Source organism: Syngnathus acus, chromosome 1, assembly GCF_901709675.1.
Source record: "Syngnathus acus chromosome 1, fSynAcu1.2, whole genome shotgun sequence".
In the NCBI taxonomy this organism is placed as follows: Eukaryota; Metazoa; Chordata; class Actinopteri; order Syngnathiformes; family Syngnathidae; genus Syngnathus; species Syngnathus acus.
Window position 1 is genome coordinate 18,296,563 of NC_051087.1, and position 19,504 is coordinate 18,316,066.

General features: G+C 43.3%; 1 protein-coding gene and 1 long non-coding RNA gene across 5 annotated transcripts in view; one reads left to right on the plus strand and one right to left on the minus strand.

The window, feature by feature from the left end:
• The window catches only part of galnt7 (UDP-N-acetyl-alpha-D-galactosamine: polypeptide N-acetylgalactosaminyltransferase 7), a 209,064-nt gene that overhangs the window by 156,341 nt on the left and 33,219 nt on the right, over nucleotides 1-19,504 (plus strand). For all 4 annotated transcript variants that reach the window (XM_037254645.1, XM_037254616.1, XM_037254636.1 and 1 more), the window contains 2 exons: nucleotides 11,764-11,866; nucleotides 11,953-12,051. In XM_037254645.1, the coding sequence (XP_037110540.1) occupies nucleotides 11,764-11,866; nucleotides 11,953-12,051 (202 nt within the window). The remainder of the gene's footprint in view (nucleotides 1-11,763; nucleotides 11,867-11,952; nucleotides 12,052-19,504) is intronic.
• Nucleotides 700-19,504, minus strand: part of LOC119124997 — a 33,662-nt gene continuing 14,857 nt past the window's right edge. Inside the window, exons 2-4 of the long non-coding RNA XR_005098400.1 lie at nucleotides 18,756-19,159; nucleotides 11,434-11,436; nucleotides 700-710 (exon numbers count right to left, since the gene is read on the minus strand). This is a non-coding gene — a long non-coding RNA (uncharacterized LOC119124997). The remainder of the gene's footprint in view (nucleotides 711-11,433; nucleotides 11,437-18,755; nucleotides 19,160-19,504) is intronic.

Here is a 19,504-nt window from a genome sequence, read left to right on the forward strand (position 1 = left end):
GTGAAATTTGGAATGGGAATGGAGGTTTACTGGTTCAACCAACAAATTCCCCTTCACCAATTTAACAATAGTTAATTTTGAAGAACTAACTTTTAAGTAACCCCTGCTCAGGCCCCCTTCTTCAGGCCTTCCATGTCAAGCTTTGAAATTTAGAATTTCATCTTAGCCAGTTCGTCTGGGCCAAATCCAATACACTCTCACGCACCATCTTTTACCATCCTATCCACCATGTAACTCGACAAACTTAAAAGAGCATAGCAGGACATTAAGTGGACAAATTGAACTGTGGTTGTTCCAATGATTGTTGTAAAATCATTTCAGAACAATTTGTTATCAGGATAATTTATGCTTCCGTATAATATATTTCTCTGCAAACTAAATTGACACAGAAAATGAAATTTTATGTATTCAAAGGAGGACAGATAGTAAAATCAGTCAAAATTGATCTGAATGTTGGTGACTGGTACAGTATCTGATGTCCACAGATGAAAAGCAGCATCTTCTTTGTGTGCAGTAAGGAAACAACAAACTGTACCGCAGCAACTTAATGGTCAAACATGATTGCATTGTTAAAAATAAATAAACCTACAATATTATACTAACCTCCAAGTCCTTGAACAACACACTGACATCTCCCAGATGGTCGATGAGACATCAGATGACAACCAGGTGTCTGTTGAATGAGGATTTGACTCTGTAGAAGAGAAAGTCTTTCAACAACTAATAAAATACACTACTACACATCCAAACAGAGCTATTGTTTTTTTGGGAAAAGCTTTAATATCTTCACATACCTGAAGTAGAACACTCATTCGTGCCCGGTGTCTCTCTCCTGCAGCACCTTTCTTTCTGTGCATACGTAGGGCACCCTATGTCTTGAAGGAGCAAGGACATTTTAAATGAAGGCAATGGCTATGACCATTGTACCATGCTTGACACGATAATGCTTGAGAAGCTCACCTTTTGAAGAATCCTCAAATGTGCAGCCCTTACATCGGCATGCATGAGCCGCCACCTTAAAAAGGACGATAAACAGTGTTACAATATGCAACAAAAACATTGATTTCATACTATTTAAATTTTTGGACCAGATTTATTAAAATTATATAAAATGATTTCATTTCATTTCTGTAAAATCTACAACTATATTGGAAAACATACACACACAAAAAGATAACATTACTACTTAAAATTAGTATTCATTGAGTTTAGCTTTCATGCAATACAGGGAAAAAGTTGCCTTTTTCAAAATTTTAAACACCTAATCCTTCTCTATATATTATAAATAGGTCCCATTTACCTTGTCTGATATTATGTCTTCGTTAACCATCACTCTACTAGCCTGCAGTTTGAATTGATATTCAAGATTCAAGAAGTTTATTGGCCATGTTAGGGCATGCCAAAGAAGGAATTTGACTCCGACAGGTCTCAGCCTCTGTTCAAAATTTAGGTGACTAACAACATTCAGGACATCTGTGAAAATTGACAATTATTCTCAAAAATCCCCTGATCTTAAACTCCCAGGAGGGCAAGGAAAAACTCAAAACTCCTACTAGGGGAAATGAGAAACCTTGAGGAGACCACAGATGGGAGGATCCCTCTTCCAGGACGATCAGGCTGCAATGGATGCAGAGAGGACACATAGTACTACACGTAATATAGACAATTCAAGGATAAAGCGTCGAGAGCAAGATGTTATTGCACAGCAATGACTCTGAGACTCTATGAGTGGTGTGAGTTCATCAGAGCGACAGCCTGGGTGAAGAAGCTGTGTCTGTGTCTGCTGGTTTTGGCGTACAGTGATTTGTAATGCGGTCCGGAGGGGAGTAGTTCGAACAGACTGTGACCTGGGTGAGAAGGGTCTGTAGAGATGTTACTTGCACATTTACTGGTCCTGGACAGGTCTTGGATAGATGGGAGGTTGGTCCCGATTATCTTTTCCGCAGTCCTGATTGTCCGTTGCAGTCTGTGCTTGTCTTGTTTGGTGGCCGATCCAAACCAGACAGTAATGGAGGCGCAGAGGATAGACTGGGTGATGGCAGTATAGAAGGTCTTCAGCAGCTCCTGTGGCAAGTTGAACTTACTGAGCTGTCTCAGAAAGTACAGCCTCTGCTGGGCCTTCTTCCGGGCAGAGTCTATGTGGCCGGTCCATTTCAGGTCCTGAGAGATTGTGGATCCCAGGAACTTGAAAGTGTCTGTGGAGGGAATAGCATTAGTGAGGATAGTGAGAGGTGGAAGTGGTCAAGGGTCTCTCCTGAAGTCCACTGTCATCTCCACGGTCTTGAGTGGGTTCAGGTTTTGGTTGCACCAGTGGACCAGCCGCTCCACCTCCTGTCTGTACACAGTCTCGTCACCATCCCGGATCAGTCCGTTGAGAATGGTGTCGTCCGCATACTTCAGGAGCTTCACAGAAGAGTCGCCTGAGGAGCAATCATTGGTGTAGAGAGAGGAGAGCAGTGGGGAGAGGACGCACCCCTGGGGGACGCCAGTGTTGGTGGTCCGGGTGTCTGATGTGATGGTCCCCAGCCTCACATGCTGTCTCCTGTTGGTCAGGAAGCTGGTGATACACTGACAGGTGGAGGCAGGCACCGCGAGCTGGATGAGCTTCTGGTGGAGGTCAGGAGCGATGGTGTTGAACGCCGTGCTGAAGTCCACAAACAGGAATTTGGCATACGTCCCTGGGGTGTCTAGGTGTTGCAGGATGCAGTGCAGTCCCATGTTGACCGCATCATCCACCGACCTATTTGCCCGGTAGGCAAACTGCAGGGGGTCGAGCAGGGCCCGTAATGTCCTTCAGGTTGTTCGACACCAACCTCTCAAAGGATTTCATGACCACAGATGTCAGGACGACAGGTCTGTCATCATTCAATCCTGTGATGGCGGGCTTCTTGGCCACCGGTACAATGGTGGAGCTCTTGAAACACGAGGGAACCTCACACAGCTCCAGGGAACGGTTGAAGATCCGTGCAAAGGTGGGTGCCAGTTTTTCAGCACAGACTTTCAGGCAGGAGGGGGACACGCCGTCTGGGCCTGGTGCCTTCCTGACCTTTTGTCTCCGGAACATCTGACACACCTCCTCCTCGCGGACCTGGAGTGCAGGCGCGGCTTCTGAAAGAGAGAGAGTAGGTGATAACGACGATGGAGGTGTGGACAGAGGGGTTGTGGATGGAGGTGTGTATGTTGATTGTACTGCAGGAGGTCCTGTTGTGTGGGTGGACCATTCAAACCTGCAGTAAAACCTGTTGAGCTGGTTTGCAAGCCTTGAGTTCTCTACAGGATGGGGGGTTGGTTTCTTGAAGCCCGTGATGCTCTGCAGGCCTTTCCACACTGTTGAGGGATCAGGATTGGCAGCGAGGTGTCTCCTCAGGCTCTTCCCATAACACCTCTTGGCTTTCCTAATGTCTTGGTTCAGTGTGTTCCTGGGCTGCCTGAACAGGTCCCGGTCCCCACTCCTGTAGGCCTCCTCCTTGGCTTTGCGCAGCACCCTGAGGTTTGATGTAAACCAAGGTTTGTTGTTGTTGTACGCGCAGAAGGTCTTGGTCTGCACACACAAGTCCTCCCAAAAGCTAATGTATGATGTCACAGTATCGGTGAGTTCATGCAGGTCTGAAGCTGCAGCTTCAAAAACACCCCAATTGGTGCAGTCAAAGCAGGCCTGGAGGTCCTGCTTTGACTCCACTGTCCATTTCCTCACAGTCCTCACCACAGGCTTAGAGGTTTTTAATTTCTGCCTGTAGGTTGGGATCAGATGAACTAGACAATGGTCTGAGAGTCCTAAAGCTGCACGGGGCACAGAGCGGTACAGAGCGGTATCCTAACTGAAAAATTATGAACTTTTGCCCAAACATCCCAACAATAATTACCGTAAATTTCGGACTATAAGCCGCGACTTTTTTCTCAAATTTTGAACCCTGCGGCTTATAGTCCGGTGCGGCTTATATGGGATTTTTTCCGTGATTTTTGTGATGACTTGATCACTTTTATACACTCGTAAAAAGGCTGTGGACCGCTGTTGTGCGGCACCGCTTTGCTGGGCGGAGGGATGTATGACATGGTCACTGGGGAGAAAAGTGGTGTGTTGATCGCATGTCCATCCGCCAGGCAAATAGTGCCGTAAAATTTACACAAAGATGAGACAGAACGAGATCAAGACGGACAATACTGAAAGGAAGCTTTTATACACAAACCGTCATTATGGGGGGCTTATATATGATTTTTTCCGTGATTTTTGTGACGACTTGATCACTTTTATACACTCGTAAAAAGGCTGTGGACTGCTGTTGTGCAGCACCGCTTTGCTGGGCGGAGGGATATGACATGGTCACTGGGGAGAAAAGTGGTGTGTTGATCGCATGTCCATCCGCCAGGCAAATAGTGCCGTAAAATTTACACAAAGATGAGACAGAACGAGATCAAGACGGACATTACTGAAAGGAAGCTTTTATACACAAACCATCATTATGGGGGGCTTATATATGATTATTTCCGTGATTTTTGTGATGACTTGATCACTTATACACTCGTAAAAAGGCTGTGGACCGCTGTTGTGCGGCACCGCTTTGCTGGGCGGAGGGATATATGGACACGGTCACTGGGGAGAAAAGTGGTGTGTTGATCGCATGTCCATCCGCCAGGCAAATAGTGCCGTATAATTCACACAAAGAAGAGACAGAACGAGATCAAGACGAACATTACTGAAAGGAAGCTTTTATACACAAACCGTCATTATGGGGGACAAAAGAAATGCATATGATGCCGCTTTTAAGCTAAAGGCAGTCGATGTTGATGACATTGTGTTGCATCACCCTTTTCTTTATTTCGTGGTCCCGTCTACTCTGGAGCTATACGTGTCGCTCGCTAGTTTAATGTAATTTAGCGCTTCGTGCATGAATAAAATTAGCATGAACAGACCCTCATCATGGAAAATGCTAGAAGAAATGCATAAAACCGACGACGAAAGAGATACTGAGAAAGTGTGTGGCAAAGGATAACTAACGCTATTCGTTGTACATGTGTGACAATGACAATAAAGATCTATTCTATTCAGGCGCTTCCCAACGATCAACTTCACAAAGATGATCCGCTCATTTACCCTGCTTATGCTTAGCACTTGATCTATCCACTTTTCGGCGATAAGTACTCCGACACCACCAGCCCCTTCATTGCAGCCTTGCCAGAAGAACTTGTACCTTCTGCTGATTGCACCCAGCATCCTTGCACTTCCACCCTTCCATCTCGACTCCTGGACACAGCAGACATCCACCCTTCTCATGTGTAGAGCCTCAACGACCTCCCCCGATCGGCGCGACATGCTACCGATGTTCCATGTAGCCACCCTAACACGTGCCTCCTGCCCCTCTCTATTCCGGTTCAGGCCTCCCCGCAGTCCATCGGGCCGTCATATAATCTACCTGCGGTTTGGCCTCCTTCTCCATCATTCTTTTTGTCGTAGGCTGATGAAAATGCCCACGGAGTACTTAAGGCTGTATCCCGCCTCTCCTGTGTTTGTCTAGCCATACAGAGAATATTTTGGAGCAAAAACTTTTTTACAGTCGGATGCCCTTCCTGACACCAACCCAAGGGGAAATTGATTTTCTGTAGGGGTTGACTCCCTTAGCCCATTCCTCTCCCGAGGAGCCCACTAGGCAGTGGTACTATTTAACTCATAGTTGGGGGCTGGTTCGTGGGCACCAGGGCGTGTCCACACACAGGTGGGCCTGCGTGCCGCACGTCTAGGGTCCAAACCTCCTCCGAGTCCCTTGTAGTTTAGCCTGGGTCCGTGTTGTACCCAGTTACCATGTGTCGCCGCGTGGAGGCACTACATATGGCTTGCTGTTAGAGAGGCTATGTACTGGCAGGGAGAGACTTACGCACTCAGCTCTCCCGTTTGCATACTGCTAGCCAGCGGTGAGGGTTGACAGTGAGAAGTGACATGCACTGGGCACTCCACCAACACACTAGACACATCACAACAACCCGACTTGGTCTTATGAAGTCAGACACACTTATGAAGTCAGACACACTATTGACAGTAACAAACACTCCCGGAATATTCATTGACTTGAAAAAAGCTTTTGTTACCATGGATCTCAATATTTTAGCCAATAAACCAGAACTATTAGAGGATTTGCTTTGAACTGGGTCAAAAGTTATTTAAGTAACAGAAGTTTGTGAAAATCTTCAGGTTTAAACATTTCCTAAATATTTCCTAAATATGCACATTAGCATTTGAACAACGTTGTGTAATTGTGCATTTATTTTTATTGTATGTCGTATTGGATATGAAATTCACCATCTTTATTACAACGTTCAAACAACTCAAGTATTCCGAAATGGTCAAAATGTTCTGTTGTTGGACGCAGTAATCCACACAACTCATTACACTGTCCCCCAGCATCAGAACCTCAAACTAGTGCCTGGTGAAGTTTCATTTTTCAGGACGAAGTTCCCACATCTGTGGGCATAGTCTTGCTTGTCTGTGCAAAGCACTTTAAGGACAAGCGCTTCAGAAATTTCTTGTCAATATAGAGAAGGATTTGCTGAAAGACTTCATTTTATTGAGGGTTCAGTTCTTTCGTTCTATGGAAATGACAGAGTAAAGCGGTAAGCTTGAGATGACCCAAAAATAATAAACTGGATTTCACTTTCATATTATTGCATGTGCTCGTTTACAAGACGTGTTCATAAATATTGTGAGGGGATTTATTTTATTACGTGTTAAAATTACAGTACAGTCTACTGCTGTTGACATCTTTTAATCAATCAAAAGGTTTGCAGCGCAAGTAAACCCTACCTCGGCTAAAAAACCACAAATATGTCCGACCGGGAAAGGGAGGCGCACATCTTGCGGCCTGGAGGGAGTGGGGTGTGAAGTATAGTGATCCCTCACCACTTCGCACTTCACCTATTGTTTCCTCGGTGCATCGATGTTTTTTATGAAAACAAATATGGCGGATATGCATCGCAGCTTTTTGCGGCGTCACTTGGAGCACGGGGCTTTGTCTGCTCATATGACTTTACAGCACACTATTGGCTGGTAGAGGAGACGAGACCAATGGGAACATGTTGATCTGTATCCTTGCCGCTGATTGGCTTAGAGCTGTATGAGCAGTTCTAACCACGCTTTATCTCAGCCTCCCACTACGTAGCCACTCTTCCACTTCGTCTGCGTCAGCAGAATCAGCAGCATCTCTGATTTGTGCTTTGTTTTGTCACAAACGAGGCAGGACAACCAAATGCATCACGGGCTCTTTAGTTTAAAGGTGACAAGGAGGGCTGGAATGCCGGCAGGTTTTCGAGGCAAGCTGACGAGTCGGTCAGTGAGTGCGCGTCATGTGCCATCAAAGCAGACGGGCATAGCAAGCTCGTGGTCGGGGACAGGCAGGAGGTCGAGCCAAACAGAGTCCAGAGCAGATCATATAAACAGGCTTTCTCAAAACAGCAAATCAGGAAGCAGGCATCGCGCTACACAGTGGATCAGGCAAATGGGAATCAGGTGGCATAACAAAACCAGGTGGCAGGCATACGTGTATCGAGACAGACAAATCGCAGATTGACGCGCTTGGGGGCTTAAATACACACCCTAATCAGCCGGTACCAAGGGCACAGGTGCCAGCAATCAGCACTGGGAGCGTGCAGCTCCGCATTGGATATGCGCGGTCCCATGAACCAGCGTGAGGGCGCGTCAGTCAGCCAGCACAGTAAGAGCGGAGCGGAGCCGTGGATTTTCACCTATCGTGGGGGTTCTTGAAACCAATTATTGGCAATAAATGAGGGATCACTGTCTTGTTTGCATTTAAAGAGACCGCACCAAAACGACTTCCTCTGAACCGCTCCTCAGAACAAGGGGAAAAGAGGGGCTTGTGATGCTGTGATGACAACAAATTCAGACAAAAACTTTGCTGTTCCACTTTATATAGACCACAACTCAATGAGTAAAATGTAAAAAGGGTTAATAGCCATAATACGCCAACTTCAAATCACAGATACTCTAATTCAAGGATCTTGTAGATTATCAAATTGCTCAAATTATGTTCAAAGAGCGGCAAAACCCCTTTCCTAAAAACATTCAAAAGCATTTTCACCAACAACACAGTGGTTACAAACTCAGGGATAATGAGGGTAAATTTACTGTACCCAAATACAGGTTATCAATGACCAGCTTTTGGATCTTCATTGCAGGTGTTAAACTCTGGAATAATCTGAGTCCTATTCTTGAAACAATGTTCAAGCACGATGACGTTTGGAAGATCAATTTAACAGGAATTAAATGCCAACTTTGAAAAATACAGAACTATCTTTAGACATTGGACAACCTTATCGTCACTGCAATATCGAAAACGTGGATCAAACGTGGATCAAAGAAAATACAGAGTGTTGCGTTTTGTTCAAGATGTCCGTCGTTGAGCAAGAAAACAAAGATGTGGAGTAATAGTTGGTTCTTTATTTGCAAGATCTTGGGTTGCTTCACGGCAGTCAGTACAAGTGCACTTCAGCAGATGAAAACAACAACTCATAGTTCCGGTCATAATGCTTTTATAGTGTCCACAGGCAGGAATAAGGAAGAGGAGAACGAAAAGGGAGGAGGAAATGAGGGGAAAACATATTCTCATAAGGCAGGCACTTATGTTATCACCTGAATGTTTTGTATCAATGTGTCATGAAGTTAATAAGCTTTGCCTTATGTGTAATGAAAAAGTTACCAAGCTCTGTGTGCTGTCAGTGTTCTGATTAAATAACTGTGTATAAAGTATTAGGAGTATTCACACATTGATTGACATGATAAAATATATAAATAGGAATATGTACACATTGATTGACATGATTAGTAAGACTACAACAATATAAAAAGTATATAAGTTTGTCTAAACCAGGGGTCACCAACTCCGGTCCTCAAGGGCGCCAATCCAGCCTGTTTTAGGTGCAGCCCTACAACAACACACCTGATTCAAATGATCAGCTCATCAGCAAGCTCTATTAAGGCTGATAGCGATCCTGATTATTTGAATCAGGTGTGTTGTTGTAGGGCTGCACCTAAAACAGGCTGGATTGGCGCCCTTGAGGACCGGAGTTGGTGACCCCTGGTCTAAACTAACAAAAATATGTTGTTGCTCTCCAAGAGTCAACAAGTTCACAGATGTAAGAGCAACAAAACAGGTGGTGGACCTAAATCTATATCAAAAAGACTGTTTTGACACACTACTGAGTATTTCAATGATGATTGAAAATGTATTTGAGTTTGTCACAGCCGAAATCAGTCTTTTTCTATCTGTGACTATGAAATCAAATGACACACGCACCCTACAGATGTTCTGTATTGAAGAAGAAAATCAACAGCCAAACTGGGGACACACACACAAAATCTATTCAGACTTGGACAAAATAGCTTTTGGCTTAAAAGACTGTTGATATTTGAACACCTGCAAATAAGCAAGAGCTACACGCTACCAGTGGCTGGTGCCAATTACCGGAAGAGAAATCTCTTTACAATGTCTACAATACAGGCTGGTGCCTATGCTACTGATGTGTGCAATTGTTGTTACAAAACTCTTCAACACTGTCGTCAAACGCCGATGCCAAAATACATAAACAATATTGTGGAATGTTGAATAATACATGAACGAGTTGCAGTCTTGAGGGCGGATTGGGAGCAGATTTCATAGCGGCAGGAACAGGCACTTCCCCAACTGCATCATAAGCTATGGAACTCCTAAACTGGGTCAGTGAAATCGACCAGATCAGACTCGACGTTGACCCTCATGGGGTTGCACTTGTAAAATAAGTTGAAAGGAACGATGCCTGGAGCCTTTAGAAACGAGGGACTTCCAGCCTTGGAAAGCAACCTGAGGGCTGTGAGCAGAGAGGCCAGATGATGGAAACGCTCCATCTTGAGATGTCTGAACTCAATAAGAAAATGATCAAGCGACAGGAGGCCAGCATGGGAGACAATTAGCTCCTCCCATGTCCCAAAAACATGCTTGGTAGGCTGATTGAGCACTCCAAATTGACCCTAGGTGTGTGTGCAAGTGCCGGTGGTTGTTCGTGTCTGTCTGCCCTGCTATTGGCTGGCAACCAGTTCAGGGTGTCCCCTGCCTACTGCCCGATGACTTCTGGGATAGGCTCCAGCATGCCCGCGAACCACGTGGGTACAAGCAGGATGGATGGATGGATGGATGGATGGAATTGGGTTTGATTGATTGATTGATTGATTGATTGATTGATTGATTGATTGATTGATTGATTTATTGATACTTTATTGATCGGGGGGTGAATTCAGTTTCCTAGCAGCATTCATACCACAAAGCGGGTGTATAAAAGACACACAAATGATAGCACAACTCAATAGGCTCCTATAAAAGGCTGCGACACACAAAGAAAGCCAATAAGTGTGAAAGTTAAAAGCCATCAAAGCAACAAGACAAGAACAAAGGAAAAAAGTAACAGTGGGCCAGCTGGTGAGATGCATAAATATTGTAAATGGTCCCGCCAACCAGCCTGCCTCAATACCATAAGAACAACCCAAAAACATACAAAATAGCCTCCACGGGGTCCATAAACAGGTGTAAGGGCAGTCAAGTCCAATGGTGCCCAATGGACATGACTACATTTTACCGTGGCACCATTGAGAGCGTCCTCTCCAGTTGTATTGCTGTTTGGGGTGGTAGCTGCACTGACTACAACATGAAGGCCCTCCAGCGCATAGTGATCACGGCTGGTAAGATTATTGGTGCTTCACTCCCCTCCTTGAAGGACATTTACGCCTCCCATCTCACCCGCAAGGCGACCACGATTGTGAGTGATGTGAATCACCCCGCTCACTCTTTGTTCGATCTTCTGCCCTCTGGGAAGAGGTACAGGAGCTTGCGCTCCCGCACCACCAGACTCACCAACAGCTTCATACTCCAGGCTGTTAGGATCCTGAACTCTCTCCCCCCTTCTGCGTAGCGTCCTGTACTTTTGCGCTATATTCTGACTGTCTGCTGTATGCACACTTGCTCCGTTTTGTTCCTCTTATTTATTGTGTTATTTGTTTATTTATTATTTATTCATCACTCTTATTATTCATTGTTTGTGCCTTCTTGTTTTTATTTTGTGTTGTTTGCTTGTATGTATGTCGTGTACTATGTCTTGTCACCGTGGGATAGTGGTAACATAATTTCGATTTCTTTGTGTGTCTTGGCATGTGAAGAGATTGACAATAAAGCAGACTTTGACTTTGACCGTGGTTGTGAATCGTTAAGACATCACAAAACAGGCAAGAATCAATAATGTCTGTGTGAAAGAATGAGGGACAGCTCTTACTATAGCAAGTCTGACTAGGGAGGGGCAGTCCCTATATGTAACTGGCCAGTCCACAGTGTTAAGGTGTGACGACATGAGTAAATAAGTAATTAGAATTCAAGATGTTCCTTCAGCAGAAGTTCAGACAATGACAAACTACTGCTTTCATCCTTATACGCTGCAAAAATGCATCATTAATCACGGTTTCTCATCAAAAACGAATACTTGAGCCTTAGTAAACACCGTGAAATAAAATCTGGAATTCTGAACTGTTGTCTCATATTCATCTTTCGATCTGAAACCCAAATGTCTTCAGTATAAACGTGAAAAAAGGAAGTCTATGATGCACCCAAACACAATATGACAAGAATAATCCTCCTCTAAATTGTGACAGTCAATGAGTAATGGAATCATTTAAAATTCCAAGTTAAGAGGCCATGAATTAAAATATGTAATTTTGCTTTCAATATTTATTTTTCTCAGGCAAGAACATCGTTGCAAGAGCTTCAAATGGTTCATGGAGGAAATAGCTTATGACATCCCATTACACTATCCCCTGCCTGCAAAAAATATTGAATGGGGAGAGGTGAGTAAATGAAACAGCACATCAGACAAATACGGTTCATGAACATTAAGTCTAACCTATTTACATGCATATGTGTTTGTGGTAAGATTCGTGGCTTTGAGACGGGTTACTGTATTGACAGTATGGGACATACAAATGGAGGCAATATTGAAACTGGACCATGCCACAGAATGGGTGGCAATCAGGTAAGTAAAACATCACAGTAGTTCAAAATCATGCTGTCTATTTATGCCCTGTAGTCAATATTCATGAAATTAAAAATCCACATTTGGTCACGTTTGCAATCATGCAATCATTCTAAAATAAACAAGTCATCTATTAACAAGAGACAAAGGCAAAAATCTTAAAGCAAGACCCTCTTTTTTTCCAACCCCTTACAAAATATAATCTGTCACTGACGAACCTTTATTTATTGCAAAAAAAGGCAAAGCCTGTATGTTTTGCCACATATTTTTTTTATTCAAAATACCACCTTGCTTGCTTTCAGAAAGAAAAGAAAAGAAAAACTAGAGCTGCAAGCAGCTATTAACGGCCTTCGCGGCACTGGCAATGCTGCAGTACTGTACTGCCACTTTGGCATACTGGCACACTGGAATTGACATTTTTGGAAAATTAAGTGCAGCAGAATTAAATATTTTTTGATAAAATAAGGTATTGATGGCAAAATACGCGATCGGCTGGCAACCGGTTTAGGGTGTCCCCTGCCTACTGCCCAATGACTAGTGGGATAGGCTCCAGCACGCCCACGACCCCCGTGGTCTAGAGGATGGATGGATGGATGGATGGATGGATGGATGGATGGATGGACGGACGGACGGACGGACGGACGGACGGACGGACGGACGGACGGACGGACGGACGGACGGCAAAATACGAGGCAACCTTTTAAAGCAAAATTGAAATGGCCGACCTTTAGTTGAATTTCAAGTAGGGTTCCAAAGATTTTTTTGTATATCGTGGGCTTTAGGCCTCCACGTTTTAGTAGATCTTGATGAAACGTTCAACTGGGGTCATTTTATTAAAAATGTCAAAATGGTGCATACAAGCAATTTAAAAACACCTCCCCACGCTTTCACACACACGCACGCACGCACGCACGCACACACACGCACGCACTATATAGACAGTAGAAACTCAGAACTCTACGCTAATTTGTTCTGGAAGCAGTGTCGAGAAGAAGCGAAGCAGTTGAGTATGGAAGCAATTTGTCTAATTTTGTCTATAACAGACCATCCCTCCCTCCCTCCCTCCCTCCCTCCCTCCCTCCCTCCCTCCCTCCCTCCCTCCCTACCTCCCTCCCTCCCTCCCTCCATCCATCCACATCCATTTTCTATACCCTTTGTCCCCTCGGGGGTCGCAGGCGTGCTGAAGCCTATCCCAGCAGTCATCGGGCAGTAGGCGGGGGACACCCTGAACCAGTTGCCAGCCAATCGCTGGGCACACAGAGACGAACAACCATCTGCACTCACACCGAGGGCCAATTTAGAGTGCTCAATTGGCCTGCAAGCATGTTTTTGGGATGTGGGAGGAAACCTGAGTACCCGGAGAAAACCCACGCGGGCACGGGGAGAACATGCAAACTCCATACAGGGAGGGCCAGAGATGGAATCGAACCCACACCCTCTTAGTAACTGTGAGGTTAACGTGCTAACTAGTGCGCCACCGTGCTGCATAAAACAGTACATAAAACCACAAAACAACGAAAATACAACGAAGGCTTGGAGCACAGCCTTATGGATGCATTGGCAGCTTCATTTCAACTAATTCATAACTACCGTTTTTTTCCGTGTATAATGCGCCCCCATGTATAATACGCACCCTAAAAATGGCATGTGGATGCTGGAAAAAAGCCTGTACCCATGTATAATACGCACCCAATTTTTTTTTTTTTTTTTTTTTTTTTTTTTAAGTCCCAATGATCGTCACACACGCAGGGAGGCAATGGGTCCCATTTTTATAGTCTTTGGTATGGTCTTAACTAGGCTGGATGTATTTTTTTTTGTTGGCGTTGATTTCTCCGACTGCCCGTAAAGGCACCACCGCAATCAGATGAAAAGAGAGGAAAGTGACGTGCGGACATGTGAAAAAGGCGGCTCTGTATGGGAGAGACGTTGAAGAGGAATAAAAACACCCTTGGAAACCAAAACTTGCCCCTCGTCGTGACTCGGAGCCGCAACAAATGTTTCGGATTTGTGTAGGGTACATTGTGACAGCAAACGAGCAGGTGATCGAGCAAGCGTCTGATACGAGAGCATTGCGTTCGTATGGAGCGTGTTTGAAGTGAACAGCAGAGACGAAAGGAACATGGCAAAGTGTTGTGAAATAAAATATTACCTGTAATACGCATTTTGTTATTTGCTGATTGTATTAAACTATCACATTCATTGTCAGTCAAGAAGAGAAGAGGACTATTATCCCTTCTTTGACGAAATGACCAGAGCACAGTACAAACACACTATTGTCGGTCAGTCCTGTTGTTGGTTTTGTTGTACCATGATTTTCTTAAAAAAAAAAAAAAAAAAAAAAAAAAAAAAATTTAAAAAAAAAAAAAAAAAAAAATTTGTACCCATGTATAATGCGCACCCCAGATTTTAGGACAATAAATTAGTTAAATTTTGCGCATTATACACGGAAAAAAACGGTAACTACATTTAAAAGACAAAAAATGAGCTTGGAATGAACATGAAAAATAACACTATTTAAACACAAAATGTGCTGACCCTTGGTAGAAGTCCTGGAAATAATGTCCCAAAAATGTATCAATGTGAACGAAGAGATGGCTATTGTTATAGGTCTCTTTTTACACAGTTGTAAGCGCGTGAGCTTGTCAGTGCTGATCGCTGCCCGGCTGTGCCCTTGTTAAGGGCTGATTAGGGCGATTATTTAAACCCCGCAAGCCCGTCAATCTGCTGTGGTTTGTCTGCCTCGATACACCTGCCTGCCACCTGGTTCTGCTATGCCACCTGATTTCCATTTGCCTGATCTGCTGTGTAGTGCGATGCCTGTTTCCTGATTCGCTGTTTAGCGAAAACCTGTTTTGCTCTAGACTCTGTTTGGCTCGACCTTCTACCTGTCCCCGACCACAATGCACGTTGGCTTTGATGACGCACAACGCGCGCTCACTGACCGGCTCGTCAGCTTTCCTTGTCGTCCTGTTCTGCCAGCATTACAGCCCTCCTTGTTTCCTTTAACCTTTCCCCAAATAAAGAGCACTGTGTATGTTCTTCTGTGGGTTTTTATCTTGTATTTTTTTTAATCTTTTATTCTATTCATTCTATTTATTTTTTTATTTCATGCGCTGATCGGTTGGCACTTTTTAAATTTCGTTGTACATGTGTGACAATGACAATAAAGATCTATCTATCTATCTATCTATCTATCTATCTATCTATCTATCTATCTATCTATCTATCTATCTATCTATCTATCTATCTATCTATCTATCTATCTATCTATCTATCTATCTATCTATCTATCTAACATTTTGCATTTGGTTATCCTGCCTTGTTCGGGTCAAAATCAGAGTGCAAATCAGAGATGCTGCTGATCCTGCTGATATGAACAAAGTGGAAAAGTGGAATCAGAGATGCTGCTGATCCTGCTGATAGGAACAAAGTGGAAAAGTGGATACGTAGCAGGAGGCTGAGACAAAAGCGTGGTTAGAACTGCTCTTACAGCTCTAAGCCAATCAGCGGCAAGAATACAGATCAACATGTTCCCATTGGTCTTGTCTCCTCCACCAGCTATGGTGTGCTGTAAAGTCATATGGGCAAGCAAAGACCCGCGCTCCAAGTGACGGCACAAAAAGCTGCGATGCAACAAATATATTCGCAATATTTGTTTTCATAAAAACCTGCGATGCACTAAGGTAGCAATAGGCGAAGTGCTATGATAGATAGATAGATAGATAGATAGATAGATAGATAGATAGATAGATAGATAGATAGATAGATAGATAGATAGATAGATAGATAGATAGATAGATAGATAGATAGATAGATAGATAGAGTGCCTTGCGAAAGTATTCGGCCCCCTTGAACCTTTCAACATTTCGCCACATTTCAGGCTTCAAACATAAAGATATAAAATTGTCATTTTTTGTCAAGAATCAACAAGTGGGACACAATCGTGAAGTGGAACGAAATTTATTGGATAATTTAAACTTTTTTAACAAATAAAAAACTGAAAAGTGGGGCGTGCAATATTATTCGGCCCCTTTACTTTCAGTGCAGCAAACTCACTCCAGAAGTTCAGTGAGGATCTTTGAATGATCCAATGTTGTCCTAAATGACTGATGATGATAAATAGAATGCACCTGTGTGTAATCAAGTCTCCGTATAAATGCACCTGCTCTTTGATAGTCTCAGGGTTCTGTTTAAAGCGCAAAGAGAACCATGAAGACAAAGGAACACACCAGGCAGGTCCGAGATACTGTTGTGGAGAGGTTTAAAGCCGGATTTGGATACAAAAAGATTTCCTAAGCTTTAAACATCTCAAGGAGCACTGTGCAAGCAATTATATTGAAATGGAAGGAGTGTCAGACCACAGCAAATCAACCAAGACCCGGCCGTCCCTCCAAACTTTCATCTCAAACAAGGAGAAGACTGATCAGAGATGCAGCCAAGAGGCCCATGATCACTCTGGATGAACTGCAGATAACTACAGCTGAGGTGGGAGAGTCTGTCCATAGGACAACAATCAGTCGTGCACTGCACAAATCTGGCCTTTATGGAAGAGTGGCAAGAAGAAAGCCATTTCTCAAAGATATCCATAAAACGTCTCGTTTAAAGTTTGCCACAAGCCACCTGGGAGACACACCAAACATGTGGAAGAAGGTGCTCTGGTCAGATGAAACCAAAATCGAACTTTTTGGCCACAATGCAAAACGATATGTTTGGCGTAAAAGCAACACAGCTCATCACCCTGAACACACCATCCCCACTGTCAAACATGGTGGTGGCAGCATCATGGTTTGGGCCTGCTTTTCTTCAGCAGGGACAGGGAAGATGGCTAAAATTGATGGGAAGATGGATGGAGCCAAATACAGGACCATTCTGGAAGAAAACCTGTTGGAGTCTGCAAAAGACCTGAGACTGGGACGGAGATTTATCTTCCAACAGGATAATGATCCAAAACATAAAGCCAAATCTACAATGGAATGGTTCACAAATAGACGTATCCAGGTGTTAGAATGGCCAAGTCAAAGTCCAGACCTGAATCCAATCGAGAATCTGTGGAAAGAGCTGAAGACTGCTGTTCACAAACGCTCTCCATCCAACCTCACTGAGCTCGAGCTGTTTTGCAAGGAAGAATGGGCAAGAATTCCAGTCTCTCGATGTGCAAAACTGATAGAGACATACCCCAAGCGACTTGCAGCTGTAATTGCAGCAAAAGGTGGCGCTACAAAGTATTAGCGCAAGGGGGCCGAATAATATTGCACGCCCCACTTTTCAGTTTTTTATTTGTTAAAAAAGTTTAAATTATCCAATAAATTTTGTTCCACTTCACGATTGTGTCCCACTTGTTGATTCTTGACAAAAAATTAAACTTTTATATCTTTATGTTTGAAGCCTGAAATGTCGCGAAATGTTGAAAGGTTCAAGGGGGCCGAATACTTTCGCAAGGCATACATATATATATATATATACACACAATCGTATGCAAAGGTTTGGGCACCCCTGATCATTTTCATGATTTTCCTTTATAAATCATTGCTTGTTCGAATCAGCAATTTCAGTTAAATATATCATATAGCAGACAAACAGTGATATTTGAGAAGTGAAATGAAGTTTATGGGATTTACAGAAAGTGTGCAATCATTAGTTCAACAAAAGTAGGCAGGTGCATAAATTTGGGCATGGTAATAATGTTTTGAATGTCGAATGTTGAATGTGATTCCATTGATCTTTTTCCAGTAAATATTGATTTCTTTAACATTGCACCTTCAGTTGAAACGTATAAAAAAACAGATGCAATCTCCAGGTTTAATAAATTACATTGTGTCCAAATCACTTCTGGCTCGGCCAATTTTAGAACCTACTGTGGCCCGCAAGTCAAAAAGTTTGCCCACCCCTTTTCTACAATGTCTGTCTATTCTATTCTTGGAATGTCATCTCTCTGACTGGAAAGGAGCCTGAGCTGGTGTGTGAGGCAGAAAAGTTCAGACGAGACATAGTGTCAAATCTGCACTTATTATATTAAAGCGACCGGCTTCCCATTAAAGGGTTGAAAAAGCCGGGGTTGAAGAGACTCGTCCGAGTTGCTAACCACCTTTATTAAATTAATTCTGAAAAAAATCAATCTCTCATTATGACGCCAATCCCTTTTAAGTCAAGCAACGTTCGCATGCCGAGTAACTAAGGTTGAGACACGTCGTCAGAATGACCGCGCCCTACTGGTGGCGCCCTTCTGATTTGAGGCTTTTGTTAAATCTCGGATGTCTTTGTTAAGACCTCAGGGATTCGTTATTTACACTAGCGCGCATTCGCCCCAGCTGATCTTAAGAAAACTAATTCGAACCAGATCTGACAATACCTGATGTTAAGGATTAAAGCTGTCTTCACTTTAAAAAGAATTGAACGGATTTAAAGCATGACTGTGGTAGGGAAATAAAGAAAATTTAAAGTTCTAATTACTGCATATAAAACCATGCTCAACATAGTTAATATGAAATAATCGATAACCGAATTAACCATTAAGAAGACATTTTATGAATAAGCAAGAAAAAGAATTACAAGTCGAACAAAAAACAATAATTCCACTCACCAATCTCAGAACAAAAGAGGAGAATAGGGTCTAAAATCATATTTGGTTGAACAAGTTAAGTGATTAGCTCTCCTTTGTTCCAAAATCCGAATTCTGTTTAAAAAGAGGAAAGGTCTGCCGTTACATTGGCGTCTTCCCCTTTCTGCCAGAAGCAGCTGTCTCCTCTGCCTTCCTCGAAGCTTAAAATTGGACAAAGTCCAATTCGAAGCTTAAAATTTGACAAAGTCCAATTCTGACTCTGCAAATTCATCTTAGTAGATTTTAGTCCAATCTCAAAAAGTACGAAAAATCCATCTTCGTCTAAACGACGTTCTTTACTCTGGGCAGCAACAGGGCCATCGCCCTGACCAGGAAGAGCCCTTCTCTTGTCCGAAGCCAAGCTTTTATAGGTTCGTCAGCTCCTCTGGCATTACCTCATCGGAATGTGTGGAATGTCTGGAATGCCTAGTATGCTAGGAATGCATGACCTCATCTGATTTTCCAGCTGATATTTTAATGCTGTCTCAGCGGATTTTTCAGCTGATAGATCTTCACCTGACTCTCAGCTGGGAACCACTGGTTGCCTTGGCAACTTTGCTCAAAACAGCAACCATTGCACATGACTATTCTCTGCTGCTGTTTCCTGTTTTGCTCGTTCTTTCACTATTAACCCTTGATGTCTCCTCTCAACTTAATACATTCATGTATAGATAGAACACCAATGTTAAATACAGGTTGGATAAAACATTGCAACATTAATAACAATATCTTGTCTAGTAAAGATCAACTTAACATATAATCATACTTAGCCTTAATAATGGGTTCTTCTAACTTTAACATATATATTGATCTTGCTCAAGCTGTTACACCTTAAAATTATGGCATAGCAAAATC